The sequence below is a fragment of the Rhipicephalus microplus genome, chromosome 1 (genome assembly GCF_043290135.1).
Source record: "Rhipicephalus microplus isolate Deutch F79 chromosome 1, USDA_Rmic, whole genome shotgun sequence".
Taxonomy (NCBI): Eukaryota; Metazoa; Arthropoda; class Arachnida; order Ixodida; family Ixodidae; genus Rhipicephalus; species Rhipicephalus microplus.
The window spans coordinates 108804743-108819850 of NC_134700.1; the positions used below are offsets into that span (position 1 = coordinate 108804743).

General features: G+C 46.1%; 1 protein-coding gene across 3 annotated transcripts in view; it reads left to right on the top strand.

The window, feature by feature from the left end:
- The window catches only part of LOC119178352 (transformer-2 protein homolog beta), a 57092-nt gene extending 43922 nt beyond the window's left edge, over nt 1–13170 (top strand). Inside the window, exons 9-10 of one of the 3 annotated variants that reach the window (XM_075886996.1) lie at nt 12197–12340; nt 12659–13170. In XM_075886996.1, coding sequence (XP_075743111.1) covers nt 12197–12340; nt 12659–12752 — 238 coding nt within the window. In that variant the 3' untranslated portion in view covers nt 12753–13170. Of the gene's footprint in view, nt 1–12196; nt 12557–12658 lie in introns of those variants that run through there. The other 2 variants (XM_075887005.1, XM_037429542.2) reach the window with 2 other exon arrangements.
- The last annotated feature ends 1938 nt before the right edge of the window (nt 13171–15108 follow it).

Sequence of the window (15108 nt, forward strand, 5' to 3'; positions counted from 1 at the left end):
GCTTCACCATCGTGACGCACACGGACATGCGCCATTTTGTCATGGTGCTACGAACTGCCTGCGGCAGTAAAGAAGTTCCGTGCTACAGTAATTTGTGAAGCGGGCGTGGCAGTCGTTCATTCGCTGTGAACTTCAGAAAGAGCCCTGCTATGGCTCAGGACAATGAGGATAACGAATTCGACGCGATTCGCAGAGTTACCGGTGTAGGACTAACTCACGTACGAGCCCATTGGTTGCAGACAACGTTACTGAGAACGGCTGTGTTTTGCAGCTTCATCAATTAGAGGACGGCAAGTGAAAAGCAGAAGTGAAGCTACAAGAGATATCAATCTTTGTAGTGACGGAACGAACAGCGCAGTCTTATCGCTAAACAGGCCGATGCTGCGGTTCCCCCCGCCTGACGAAAGGACCTTGAACTGCGCGACGGGTCGTCGGAGTGGAGTACGCCGCGCGTCGACGAACAGAAAGTCGATCCGTTCGCTGCGAACATGCTCGCCGGCCCCGCATTGGAGGCTACTGGCAATAGGTAAACTGCTTTTAACGACACGTTCGCAATGTTGTCGCAATCTCCGCTCGAAAATGCGGCAGTCTTGCGTGAAAAGGAAACTAACACCTCGGCACTCGTGTAGCCTCGAAATTGATGAGCGACGGAGCAACTTTGGTTCGCGAAATTTACGGGTAACTCATTCTGGACAAGCTGGAAAACAATCAGTCCTGTTACATTCCCGGTGCATATTAACTGACTAAAAGTATGTATGCCATAATTACATGCCATGAACTTTATTGTGCTGTAAAGAGAAGTACTCGTTCAATTTACGATCAGCTTGCAACGTTGCACTCTTTAGGCTTCTTAGCATTCATTTATATGTCAATGGCTATGTTATTCTAAGTACATGCATTTTTACAGTTAAAAATGTTAGAATTCTTTGTTTTCTTCATTTTCTCAAAATGGCAATTTTGTACACCCTTAATGAAAATTACTGCAATATATCGGAAACTATTACAGATAGCAGAATATGTCTTTTTGCAGCATGAAGCTGTATGTTTGGAGCACACAACATAGGAAGCAGATTTGAACTAGTCTTTTGTGTGACCACACAATAGCCACGTTCAGAGCTGTGAAGTTTAGTGTACTTTACATAAAGTAAGAAATAATGACCCACTCAAAAAAGTGCTTCCTATGTTGTATGTCTTATGCTTTCTACTGTCAATCACCGTGTCATTTGACTGGTGGTTATTTTTCTAGTGGTAAGAACAATAGAAATTATCTCAATTATTTAATTAACTAATGAAGCTACAGAAAAATGAACTAGATATTTAGAATCGGGAGAACAAACTAAGTAAGCATGCCAACTTTTGTCACGTTTGGTTAAAAAATAAACGAGAGAGCTCGAAGACCCATGTCCCCCCTTAAATAACTTTTTAAGATTTATTGTACTTGGAGCGTATAAAGCCATCACAACACGCTTTTAAGCTTAATAAAATGCATTGATTTGAGGGTAATATTTTCATATAAAGGGGCCGTCGGACTTTCAAGTAGCCATGGAATAGATTCACAAAGGATGCCTATTGCGTCATGTCTTCACCGTCCATTATGTGCGGAGTTGCGAAGATTTCTCGCACCTTGCAAGTGCATTCTCTTCTCGTCCTGACGAAAGCGCTGGGAGGAATGGCTTGGGGAAAGAAAATACGTCATGTGTGCTTTCTGAGCTTGTGGAGTCATTTGCCGAGAAGATAGGGCAATTTTTAACTGACTTTACAAATTTATTGCGAATTGAACACGTGCAGCGCTGCAATATTTGGCTTGTGTGTCCTCGATGGCCGCCACTACAGATTGTGTCCTCGATGGCCGCCACTACAGATAGACAGCGTTTTCTGACAATGCTTAAAAAGTGTTGCAGAGCCCCTTTAAATTCGTAGGGGGGCTTTGCTGCAGACCGAATTTCTCTTGGAGATGCTTTCATGATTCAACATTCCCACACTGCAGTGAAACCACCTTTACAGGTGGTACATTCGGATTAATATGCATCTGTTCAATCTTTGCGAATACTTCGAAATTTTCAGTAACTTGAAATCGAAGCGAATTCGAATACCCTACTATTCGTTTGAATATTCGAAGCATTTGAATATTCGTACAAGCCTAGTTATAATGTACAAAATGTTATAATAAACATTGATTCTATCAGGAAATTCAATGCATGTGGGGAAGACTGCATTTTCAACTTGAACTTTTCCAAGCCAGTCAAATTCAAGCTGGGATATTACCGTATAAACCGCACTGTAGGTCGAGTCTGAATATAGGTCGACCCCCCGAGTTGTTCAGGGTACCCAAAAAATTGCCCGCAGCTTCCCTCGGGGGAACACTGAGGAGGATGCGGAGCATATAATTGGTTAACGGGGTGTTAAAGTGCGACTTACTTGGGTCGATGGTTAAATTGGTTAACGTGGTTGTGAAATGGGGTGTTAAATTGCGACTTACTTGGGTCGATGGCTAAATTGGTTAACGTGGTTGTAGGAGGGGGTGTTAAATGAGTGAACATGTACACACGTATGCGAAAGGGCGGCGCTGGTCGAAGGGACGTCGATCATTGTGTTTGTGGATTCGTTGGAATTCATTTCACCGCGACCTTGGACGTCGACGCGCCGTACAAACCAACCGACGAGCGGCAACTGAGCGAGCGAGCGCCGACCTTGAGTATATATACAGCTCGACGGCGCATGCACTGTCAGCTGTTGAATGTTCTCGAAGCGCGACGCCACATGCGCGTCCACTGGAGAATCAGGAGAATTGTAGATGTCGAACGCGGTGTGTAGAGGAGGAAGGGTGCACAGATGGTAAAGGAGTGAAGCACGCGCGGTGTGTAGAGGAGGAAGGGATGCACAGATGGTAGAAGAGTGGGCGACGGCGCGACGGCGCATGCGCGCGCGTCAGCTGTCGAATGTTTGAGAAGCGGTGCGGACGGCGCGGACGGCGCACTACAAGGCGCGAGTATAAGATGCTCCGCATCTAAAATAAAAACAACCCATAAGTGCCGAACTGCATTTATTTGCGAATAGGGCGCATCGCACCTCGATCGTTGGAGCTCCCCTCAACCACCATCGCAACTGCTCCTATTCGTCCGACAAAGCACCACTGTCTTTTGAGGACGAGAGTTTGTTGCTGACCGCCTCCTACAGTGCGTCATCTTGAGTGCCATCTAGCGAGTTGCTGATGCATCATTTCTTAAAAGCATTTTCCGCCATGGAATCCGGCAAGGAACGCCATGCGCAAAGCAGCCAGCCACACAGTCTCAAGTGGAAGCCTCTGTAGGCAGCCCGTCAGTGTCTTGGGGTTGTCGCCGGACATCCATTCTTGGTATTCCAGCCGCACATGTTTCTTGAACAGCTTGTTTAGCACAACGTCGAGCGGCTGGAGGGTGGACGTCGTATCACCTGGTCCGTTTTCCCTTCGCCGAGTGTGCGTTTCACTGCATCGGTTAAATGGCCATGAAACGCATCCAACACCAGCATGCTGCGAAGACGCAGCAGTGCACCTGGCCGACTGTTCCACACCACTCTTGTCCATTCGAGCATCATGGCCTCATCCATGCGTCCCTTTTTGTTGATGCGAACCACAACACCGGGCGGGAGCACTTCCTTCGGCATTGCCTTGCGTTTGACAATGATGAAGGCCGGAAGCTTTCTACTATCTGCCGTGCATGCCAGCGTGACGGTGAAGTGCGAGTGCTCGTTGCCGAAACGAAGGCATGTCAAACCACACGGAGGTCTCATCGACGTTGCCAATCTGCCCCATCATGTAGTCGTTCTGCTCCTGTAGCCGGTTCACGATGGGCTTATGTTTATGAGCTTGTCCTCGAACTCCTCCAGCAACTTTTGACAGATGTGCACCGCCGAAGAGACAATCCCTTGCGTCGTATAAATCGACACACCCAAGAGTTGGGTGCACGAAACTTTTCTCTCATGAGCTCAGCTTCTCGAGCGAGTTCCATGGCTTTCTTGCGAATGGTATCCACTGTCACTGGCAGCGAGCGCGCACGAAATTCCCGCACAAAGTCCGCTAGCTTATCCTCCAGCTGTGGATGAACGGCACTTCGTCCACGAAGCAACATTTTTCGAGGATTGCACATCTGCAGCTTCCCTTTTTGCGCCCTCCAATAGCGCACACTTTTTTCCGATACACCAAAGCTGCGCTGAGCAGCCCTATTCCCGTTCGCTTCTGCGAACGCAACCTTTATTTAAGGGGGGAGGCGGCATTGGAAAAAAACTTTATTTATTGACGTACAGTAATGAAATTTGGCATGCATTTTTGGCACGCAAATGAAATTTGGCATGCGAATTTGGCATGTTAAGGTGAGTCGTGATTAGTGAAGTTGAACCCCTTTAAAAGAGACATGCACCCTTGTTGATTTGGGTTGTCTCTTGTAAGCTAGGTACCGCCTATGCATTTTCTTATCCCTGTTTTGAGAGGGGAGGTGGTGGTGAAAAAAAACTATTTTGTTTGTTGACCTAGAGCAATGAAATTTGGTATGCATTCTCATAAGTGTCTCGAATAGGGAAATAAGCAGTTTCACAATGATACCTTCAGTAGTTCTCACGTTACATAACGCTACATGGTCCACTCACATGGTCTGCTCGTGGAAAATCTAGCGCTGTAACAAAACATGCCAGGAAGCTGCGAATGGTGTTGATCTTTACTCAAAAGAAAGCTACAGAGTATGGCACTCTCAGAATTCTTTAATAAGTTCTCGTCTTTTTTTAGAGATCATCATGGCTGCCGACACACATTGTCAGAAACAGTGGCACGAACAAATCATCGTCTAGAAAAAAAAACAGGGCTATAAAACAGAAATTGATGATTGCTGTACCCACAAGCAGTGTTCAGATTTACGAAAAAAAAAACTGAATCAAAATCGGTCCAGTCATTCTCGTGCTACTCTTTCCACGAGCAATGCACACTGTCCAAAACACAAGTTTTCAACAAGCCTTTTTTTTTTTTTTTTTCGATAAACTTTTTTGTTTCTCGTTAAATATTGATGAAAATTGGCACAGACACTAAGAATGACCTCACAGTGCTTTCATAAAAATTTTGAAGTGATACCACTAATTATTTACCAGAGACAAATTATTTCTTCATTGAATCATGTGGAGGGGCTGAGCATAATATCAAAAAAACAGTATCAAGAAAGCTCCGCAACTTTTCTTTACGTCTCTTAGACACCTAAAAATTGTGATCTCAGGTTTGTATTGTGATATTTGACTTCTCAGGCATCTGGTCTTTGACCAGTGTTCCTTGGTTGCCTTTTTTTTTCCCCATAACTTCTTTTTCAATGATTTACAAAGAACAAGTATGGATTTCAAAGTTCTTTGTATGAAGGAGTGGTGTGATAGGCATGACAGAAAAGATTGTAATTGAATAAGACCATATACTGAAATGATTACACACATTTCTTGTGCTGAACGTGTAATTAGCGTAATTAAGTACTTTATTACAAATAATCACTGAACATTTCTTTATTTGGAGAGAGGTTTATTGCATCAGAAAAATGGATCACACCTTGACGGCCTATGCCTTCTTTTCAAATAACAAAGTTAAGGGGAGATGCTACTCGAAAAAGGTTTTTTTTTATTTCATAACCCAGCTCCTTGAAATTTTAGGTGTTAGTAAAGCTTGCAGTGCTGATTTCATAACTGCAATTATTTGTTTGATAGCTATAGTAGTTCCGGAGTTACTACAACTTTGATATCAAAATATAGTGTTTTTTGTGCACATAATAAAGCTTACTAAAAATTTTTACACAGAATTGCAAAATGGCTCATTTTGCTGCACTTGAGCAGTACAATACAGAAAAGTACCTCAAACAGAAAATTTATTTGCTACATTAAAAAAAAAAATTAAAAGTACTAAATGCATATTTTACATCTCTCTATCAGTGTATCAAGTTGTGTAACAAAAAATCTGTGATGTATAATGCAACCTAAAGTAGATACTTGTATTCTAGAGTGGCTGATTAAGCTCTGTGCAAAATTTCATCAAGATAGGACTATTTTATGCCTAAAAAAGATTGTGCACAAGATGAGAGAATTACCTCAAAATGGAAATCGAGAAAAATGCATTTGAAAGTTGTAAATATGTTTACTCATGATTACACAGTGCGATTTGCACAAAACTTGGTGATATCATAGAAGGGACACAGCTAGAGCACCTAAAATTGTCCTGCTCCATATGTGGATCCTTCTCGCCGCTTGAGAAGGGAGTCATCAAGGCGCGCTTTCTTTGCCACGTTCCGCCGATGGGCCCTTGCCTCGGCTGTTTCACACGCAGACATTCTTTCGATTCTCCTCTGGTCGCGGGATCGGCCCAGGGTGATCAGTTGATCTGGTGGGACTACACCAAGCTCCTCTAGCACGTGTTCAAAGCTTGAATGTCCTTTATTGAACCACAACACGGCCATAGCAGCTGCAGTTTCCACTGTTGTCCGGGAGGCAAACTTAGTCTTCGGACACAACAACCAGATTTTGCTGTTCAAAGATTCTGCAGCGTTTTGGGTCTTCCCTTGGATACAACGCACCAGCAACTTTTCATCTGTGAGCCGCTTGTAAATGGGAAGCACAGCCAATCCTTGAGCCTTGGTCAAGATTGGTGTGTGGTCGGGTGGGGCCTCCCCAAGCGCTTCAGCTCGCCTATGCTTGCACCAGGAAGTCGCCCCTTCTGGACAGTATCGGTGGCTGCCTGCTGTGTTGCTCGATGATGAATGGAAATATGAGGCCCAGATGGCACGATGCATTTTCAGAATATCACCTCTGTTGTTTGTGATTGCAATACGGTAATAGTTCTGCAGCTTCTGAATTGTGCCATCTGTCAGCTTTTCCCCTCGTGGAAGTCTTGTTGGCAGTTTCCGAAGTGCAGTGCCTAGACGCTTGGCCACATGGTTTGTGCACTCCTCCTTGTCCACAACAGCTTCACCATATACCTTGGCCTCAGCGACAGCGGTATAAGCTTTGCTGTCCCCATCACTGAGGAACTTGGTGAAGCGCAATGGTGTTGTGTATGAGGATGTCCTGCCCCATATGCGCAAAGCTGCCTCAGTCTCCATGGCATGAGAGGAGCACTCTGTATTTTTTTCGCAGACAGGTGTGTGGAATGCTTGCCATATTTCTTCCTCATCACCCAAGTCCTGGTGCCGGCTACAGGCAAGGCAGTAATTCGATAGCACTTCAAAATCTAGGCACAAACCAGTGTCCACAGACACAGCAGTGCCGATGCCATTGTGGCTCTTGTGCCCTCTTTTTTGCCATGTGCCATCATACATGACAGCAACATCAGCCCCATCCACTTTCTCTTTAGTTATCATCCGCGCTTTCGCCATGTTTTCTTGCACAGCTTTGGTAGCTGCAGCATGAACTTTTTTGCCGATTGCAATAAAAGTCTTATGATGCATAGGTATTGGCAGTCCAAGAATAGCGCAAAAACGCGACAGCTGTTCATGCCCAATGCCTATTGCACGCGCAGCCACAACTACCTTCACATTGACAGCGAAGCTGTCGCGCGAGCTGCCGCTTCGGTAGCTCCAGTCATCACCGGCATCGGTGGGCTGTCTTTCCGGCAGAACACGCCGCGAACTATGCGCGGCAGAAACCACTCACTCAGGACACTCACTGTTATCACAGTGCAGCTCGAGGAACGAAGAGAGGCCCTTACGTTTACTTGCGGTGTCGCGAACGACGAGTCCAGCGGTGTGGCATGTTGGACAAACAGCACGGCTTACCATCGATGTCAGTGCGCCGATGTCACAAAATACTCCGCTCACAGAGCCACAAACACTCTTCGTTCTTTCGCTTTCGAACTGTTCAATCTTTTTTTCTGATGCGCTGACGAACTTGATCGCGGCGTCGATTTCGTCAAAGTTCCCGCAAGCCGCCGTATCCCCGCTGCCTTGATTAGGCCTAGTGGCCCGCGGCTCGCATTCTTCTACCGCTGCTTTGCGCTTCGGTTTACGTCGACGCCCTTGGTACTTGTTCTTGCTTGCAAACTTTCGTGCTCGGAAGTCTCGCTTCTTCGAGTTATCCATGGTGAACTCGGAAAAACATAGAAACGCACGGCAAGTGCCGATCGTCGCAAGCGCTCAGCGAGCGAGGCCGATCAGATGTAGCCAATGGCGGCCTCGGTAGCGTACCATGTGACCGGTAGAGATGCGCGAAGCGGCTGCAGCTTGGCTGCAAACAGACTTGGAAACGACTGTTTTGTGAAATTCCTCACTAAAATACGAAACTAGGGGGACGCCTGTACACTAGAAGGAGCCTTGATCTACACCACCGAACAAACCCCGATGGCGGACGTCATCGTGTTGCCGAGTGGCGGATTTTCAAAAATAGCCGTCGGATGCGTGAATTCGCGACTTCGGCAGCTACCTTCACTAGCGCAGATCGATTTTTTACCACTTTCTCATTTGAATTCAGCTATGACCTTTGGGGAAATGATAGTTGAATGATCAAAAGTGATTTTAGCAGCAATATCTCAAAAGTGGAAATTTTCGCAAAAAACGCGATTTTTCGACCCGCATCTCCCCTTAAGGGCAGAAGACTGGTGGCAAAGGAATTTTTAGCAGTGTAATGAATGACGCGAAACGGGCATATAAAAATTCGTGCCCCTGATTCTTACATGCTCTTTTGCCGCTCTAGCGGTGAAATGCATCATCATACAGCCGGTCGCGGAAACTCTAATCTACAGCAATTCATTAACCTCGGAACATTCATAGACGTTCGTGGCGATATCAAGCACGGCTCCAAGCACGTCTGAATCGCATCACAAAAGCTTATTGACAGCACTCCATATGACTGTGGGGTGCGCCGCCGCGAGGACATTGCAGCCGGCGCGTAATGCACTTGCCGGCGGCATTCGGTGACGATGCACGAAATGTGTAACAACGATGACAAAAACTTGGCCATCGCATTTCCGAATGATGGCGCGCGAACCTGCTAGCTGCTGTTCCGAGCAATCCTTGGCAGTGAGGGGGGGGGGGGGGGTGATGAGCTTGACTGTGTTGTCCGCTGCCGATGCGTAAAATGCCGTACGTGATTCAGAGAAGGTAGCGAGTGATGTGGTACATTCCTTGCCACGTCGCCAAGAGTGCGCTTGCGCGTCGTTCCTGTCCGCAGGCAGTTTCGCTGTCAGCGGAGTTAGGGCTAAAGCCGACTCGGATGATGCGCCACACTCGTAGACCGCGCGTCCGCTCGTAGTGATCTGATTGTGCATCCGGTGCGGCCACTCGTAGTAATCAGATTGTGCCGCCGCTTACAGCTTCGTTGCTTGCGAAGAAGCACGTCGCCGCGCTAGCGCGTCGTTCCTGCCCGCCGTCTCACTGCCGGTGGAGTTAGGGCTAAAGAAGACTCCCATAACGCGCGGCGCTCGTAGACCCCGCGCCTGCTCGTAGTAACACGATCGCGCATGCGCTTACTGATAGTAACTAAAGGGTAATTATGTCTTAAGTGATCATCAAGCCGTGAACACGTCACAAAGTAGCGATTTTCGGGAGCCATATCCTCGCGATGCACAAGCAGCAGACGACGATTTCCCGGAGCGAGCATCGGGCCAATAGCAAGGCAAGCCGAGGCAACATGGTGGCCACGGCCAATCAAGGGCCTCAAAACGACCTTCAAACTATGAAGCGTGGAAGCTTGTGCAAGTTGGTAGGACATAACTGAATGCAGGAACAGCGCAACCTAGAAGTAGTTACTTCGTAACTACATCCTGCACCCTTCTACACCCTTCTACGCATGCCCATTTTTCTCATTTTCCGCCTATATATGTACACCACTCCGATATTAAATCTTTGTTGAAAGTCGGCGCTCTTTTCGCTACTTCTAGGTTGCACTGTTCCTGCATTCAGTTATGACCTTCAAACATTTGCTTTTTCTGTGCTTGTTGTAAAAGGGAGGAGCCAGCTAAAGCGGGAAAGTTAAACACGGAGAAATGCTCTTTCCGATGAGCCCAAGAAGCCGGCTCCTGGCCTAAGCATCGCGAAGCTATAATTTTTTGAAAATCGCTGTTTTATCACAGTTTCCAGGAAAAGTTTTGCTACCTAGGTGGTTGAAACGAATTTTCCAAAGCACTTCTGCGTGGTTTTCAGTGTAGATATTTTGGAACCAGATAGAAAAAGGGTTCCAAAAGCTTAAAACTTGAGTTTCCAAAGAATCTATTTTTTCGCCATTTTTCGCGATCCCAAAGCCACGTCCCCCTTTAAACGCAGCTGAGTACTGCCTGCTCGCACCGCTACTCATATTCAGTGAACAAAAAAAAAAAGACCCCTAAAAATGCAGGGCGATGTCAAGCGGAGTGAAAACTCTGAACAGATCGGAAGCAAATCACGAACACAAAGGAAACGGACTGCGAGAAAAAAAAAAAAAACTGCCTGTGATTGGATTTGGATATCGCCGCGTCCATCTTCTCAAACACATGCAAGCCACATGTTGCCAGACGTTGGCGCACTTTCGGCTGGACACCGCTATATAAGACGAGGGGCGACTTTAGCTTATTATTTTATTGAAGATATCTCGACTTATATTCCGGTTTATACGGTACTGGCAAATGTTCAACATACCATTGCTTCTGTTCAAACGACTTAAAATTGTTCATTTTTATTGCACTGTACGCAGTTCTGATTCCAGATTATGGTGATATGCAGATTTACTTTGTAACTCATTCAATTAAAAAAAAACTTCAAAAGGCACGTGAAGTATTACATATTTTAAATACTCTCCATACTGCATGTTTTCAGTGAGCAAAGAAATACCGTATTTACAATATGCACACTCTCAAAATAGCTGCACCACCAGTTTGGTTGCAAGAAATCAGATTTTTTTCTATTTTGCTCATAATAGTGCGGTGATCAGTAGTTCTGTACCGTAATTGCACAGTTGGCGCCATTTTACAATAGCTGGAGAAAGAACACAAAAACGTGTCATCGGTGCCTAGTCTCTTTGAGTGGTGAAAAAGAGGCTGTCTGGGCGTCTGTCACTTTATTGGATATATATGTGACTTTAAACGTGGGAGTGTCAGTCAGCGCCACCTGTAGCCTTGGCTGCGAGTGTGGCACACTCTTGATGAGCCTGTGTGGCGTCACGTAGCACGTAAACTTATTACCAGCGGGCAGCTGACCAACAGTCCCTCGTATACAACCTAAAGGCACCAAGTCTGCCAGTACGAGACCCTCGCAATGAATAAGGGAAAGAGGTGTATACTTAAGGGCTCGTTTTTCAGTGTTTTGACACAATATTGAGATCTAACAGACAATAATGCCAAGGAAAGTATAGGGGAAGTTATTAGATCAAATTGTAATGGAATTGTGAATAAATAAAAGTGGGTGAAAAGGTAACTTGCCCTGGGCAGGAACCGAACCTGCGACCTTCGTATAACGCGTTCGATGCTCTACCACTGAGCTACCACGGCTGCTATCCTCCCAGCCACTTTATTGGGTATATATATGCGACTTTAAACGTGGGAGTGTCAGTCAGTGCCACCTGTAGCCATGGCGGCGGGTGGCGCTATATACATATATATTTATATATATATGAGTGACGGCGATGCTGGCTGGCAAAATCCAGCCGAATGTGTCCATATAATTGTATCGCAATAAAACATTCTAGAGCAGTGTCCCCCTTTAGCAGATTTTTTATGAAAGGCAAGTTCCAGTTTAAGAGGTACAATTGAACCGTTTTATAATGGGCATGCTCTGGGCAGCAATTGTCTTTTGTACTAGATGTCTCTTATTAGCATGGTACTTTGCAAGCATTTTCTTATCAGCCTGTATTTCATCGTTGGCACACTGGTGTTTCTTATAAAGGGGCTCGACTTTTACTGCCTGCAGTCCTCACTTCTGTCTACTAAGCATCTGAAATGTATGGAATAATGTCTGAAATGTACACTACTAGAAAGCGGATGACAAACTTTAACCTTTTACGAAGCTGTGCATGTTTTGGTCTTAGGCTGGAATGTTAAATGTGCTTTCATCAACAAAGGTGCGTTTTCATTGAGAGCGTATGGATCTTTGTTGTAGCACTGTGTTCATAGTTGGTGCATGACATTCCCTTCAATGTAATTCAAGCCACGAGTTCAGTGTTCAAATGTCATTCTTTCAACTATTGCGGGCTGCACTTCAGTTGTTCGTGGCTAACTGAGGCGCGCATTGTTTGCTTGCAGTGGCAGCGGTGGGGGTGGCGGGGGCGGCGGCTACGGTGGTGGCGGCGGCTACCGCAGTGGCTATAGGGACCGTTCGCCATCCCCCTACTACAGCCGGGGGCGGCGCTACTCGCGCTCTCGGTCTCGGTCGTACTCCCCTCGGAGGTACGCATACTACTGAGCGAGCGCACACACACACACACCTCTCTGTACCCCCTCGCTCCTCTCACACCCCACCTACCCTGAGAAATCATTTCATGCATTAGCAGCTTGTCACCCCGAGGCTGCTGTCCATTTTTGAAATAAAGGTTCGTCGGCTGCCCATGTCACACGCAGCCTCGTCCTCAATCTTGAGAAAAAATAAACTCTTGTGTGCCCGTGTTTTTGCGTTCTGTGTATGCGCGCGCGCGCATAGTTTTTCCTTCTGGCTGGGTGTGTTGTTAACTGGTGTTCCCTGTTGTTTTCTTTGCAACCCCCACCAAGGGCTTGGAAGAAGGAAAACGAAGCGCATTGGTGTGTCTCTGTGAAGTTTGAAGTTTGCAAAGGGCAAGAAAGAAACTGGTGGTTGCGGGCGTAGAAGAGCGAAGCCTGAAGGCAAGGCGGTTGCGGGAGTAGAAGAGCAAAGCCTGAAGGCAAGGCGAGGTTGGGCAGGCCGACAAGAGGTCTTGCCACCCTCCCGCATGGTGAGCCTGGCGCCATCACCCACTCCCTCCTTACCCCCTATCCCTCTCCTCCCCCGTCACGCACACAGAAAACTGTTCTCGGCAGCGCAGGGCCTACGCAGAAGCGATCTGATCCGGCCCCCCGTGTGGGTAAGCGGTGTCGTTGCTTTCGCTGCCTTCTACCGCCCAGGTTTCCCATCTACCTTGCCTGCTCATCTGGTGTTGGGGGGAGCGTCCCATGGATATTAGGCCCAGCAAGTGCGGGTACTTAAGCTTGTGCTGTGGAACCTCATCAGTGCACGCAGGGTCTGCAGATGATTTGTGCACTTCTGTGTTACGTGAAACTGAACTCGAAACCAGAATGGTTATTTGTAGCAAAGCTGCCTCAGGTTGTCTTGGGCTAACCACTGTGAGGTTTTTTTTTTTGTCATGATGAGGTGGTTAGCTGCGTGAGGGGTTAATAACATGCAGCACAGACTAACTTTATTATTTTTTTGCATGTAGTAGACACATTGAAGTGGAGATCTTGGAAGCGGTGCTAACCTTGGTAGGTGCCAAAACTCTACACCTTATGCACCTTATCGCCAAAAATCTGCACGTTATGCGGAACTTTGTGAATTGGTGTGCGTTGTATGACAGGCCCTTAAAAGTGACATGCACAGCAATATCTTCAACATCTGTCATTACCCTGATTGTACTCGAACATTTCACCATTAATTAAGCATTAGGAAACTGCACTGATAAGGTTCCATTGCATGAGCTATGGGTGTTGAGGGAATTCCAATGAGTGACTCAGCTTGAACAATGGTTGAGAGACCGTGGTACGAAATGTGATGCTGAACGGAAGGGCTTGTTCATGTGATGCTGCACACCTGGTCTATGTTCGTTTTAGCACTGAATACATTTGGATGAATGGCAGAGCCATGTTTGTATAGATACACTGGCAGACTTATCATTTAGGGTTACATTTACCATGATTTGTAGCATTGCTGGCACAAAGGTTGGGCTATTGCGGCACTTGCTTTTCTTTTTGTCAGGAAGTAACTTTGTGGGAAAAGCAATGTTTTATTCAGGAAAAGTAGCATTTGCAAGTGTGAATTATTGTGAAGCATGTGGCAATATTGTATGCAACTTAAGAATGTTGTGTTGAATTGAGTTCAAGCTGCTCCAAATAATGGTCCAAAATAGTGCCGTGGTTTTGGCAAGTAGCACCGTTGGATTCTTTGTAAAGCTGCTCCTGAGAGTCTTATTTCTACAGTGGCAGGTTAGACAGCTCGTTGTACCTTTGCTTTCACTTAGCCAGAACTGCTTGATTGCATGTGACTCGAAGGTTCTATGACTGCAAGGAGATTAGGCTGCGGAGTCTGTTGTCAATGCATCCAGTGTTAATTCATATTTGTAGTCAATTTGACATGCCATATTTTAGTTGCTTGGTTCTTTAGCATGGAAGCTACACCAGGTAAAGCTAACTAGCTGCAAGTAATAGTTCATATATAGCTTTTCTCCTTCCTGACTGACATCCAATACAGCGGTCAAGTAATAATCTAAATATCTGAGGTTGCACATTATAGTTCTTGTTGTTTGGGTACATTCGTAGTGGTAAGAGTGTTTTCTGTTGGTATGGCACCTTTGCCTCTCCTTTTGTGTGCAAACCATGGCAGGTGGTATTTAGTTGAGTGTCATGTTTTAGGTAAGGGCTATAGTGTCAGCTGATTGGCGGCTGGGAAGAGTTTTCTGATGTGTTCAGTAATTAGTTGTGTTCCATGTCTGATCAGATGAAACTGATTTGGGTTAAGATGAATGTTACGTAGCGCCAGTTTCTAGCTTATAAACGCTGTTGAGTGGTTATGTTGCAGATCGGAGTATCAATATTTCGCAACTTCGAAGAGTGCTTATAGAAGTGCTGCAAGGCCCAACTCGTGTTGTTCGCATACTACAGCAAATTGTTGATAGCTTGTCATGGCTTTTTAGCAGGCTACGTATAGAGGTGGCGGGCCTGCTCTTTCAGTACTCGTGAGCTGACACGCAAGCTTTATTTGGGATACAGGTTCATTACCTAGTCTGTTGGTAGAACAGATTCTCAAATTTTCAATAGGTCCATCAGTTCAGCTACAGGCCTTCAGTGCTAAGTTTTGCGGTTAGTTCGCAGCATGAAGCTTGGGAAATGGAAAGAAAAGCTTCGCTTGCACCCTGTCCCTGTGGACCACCCAGGGCCTGTATGGGTCAACTCCGGCCAGACCAAGCTTTGACAGCACGAGTGTGTGGTAAGTA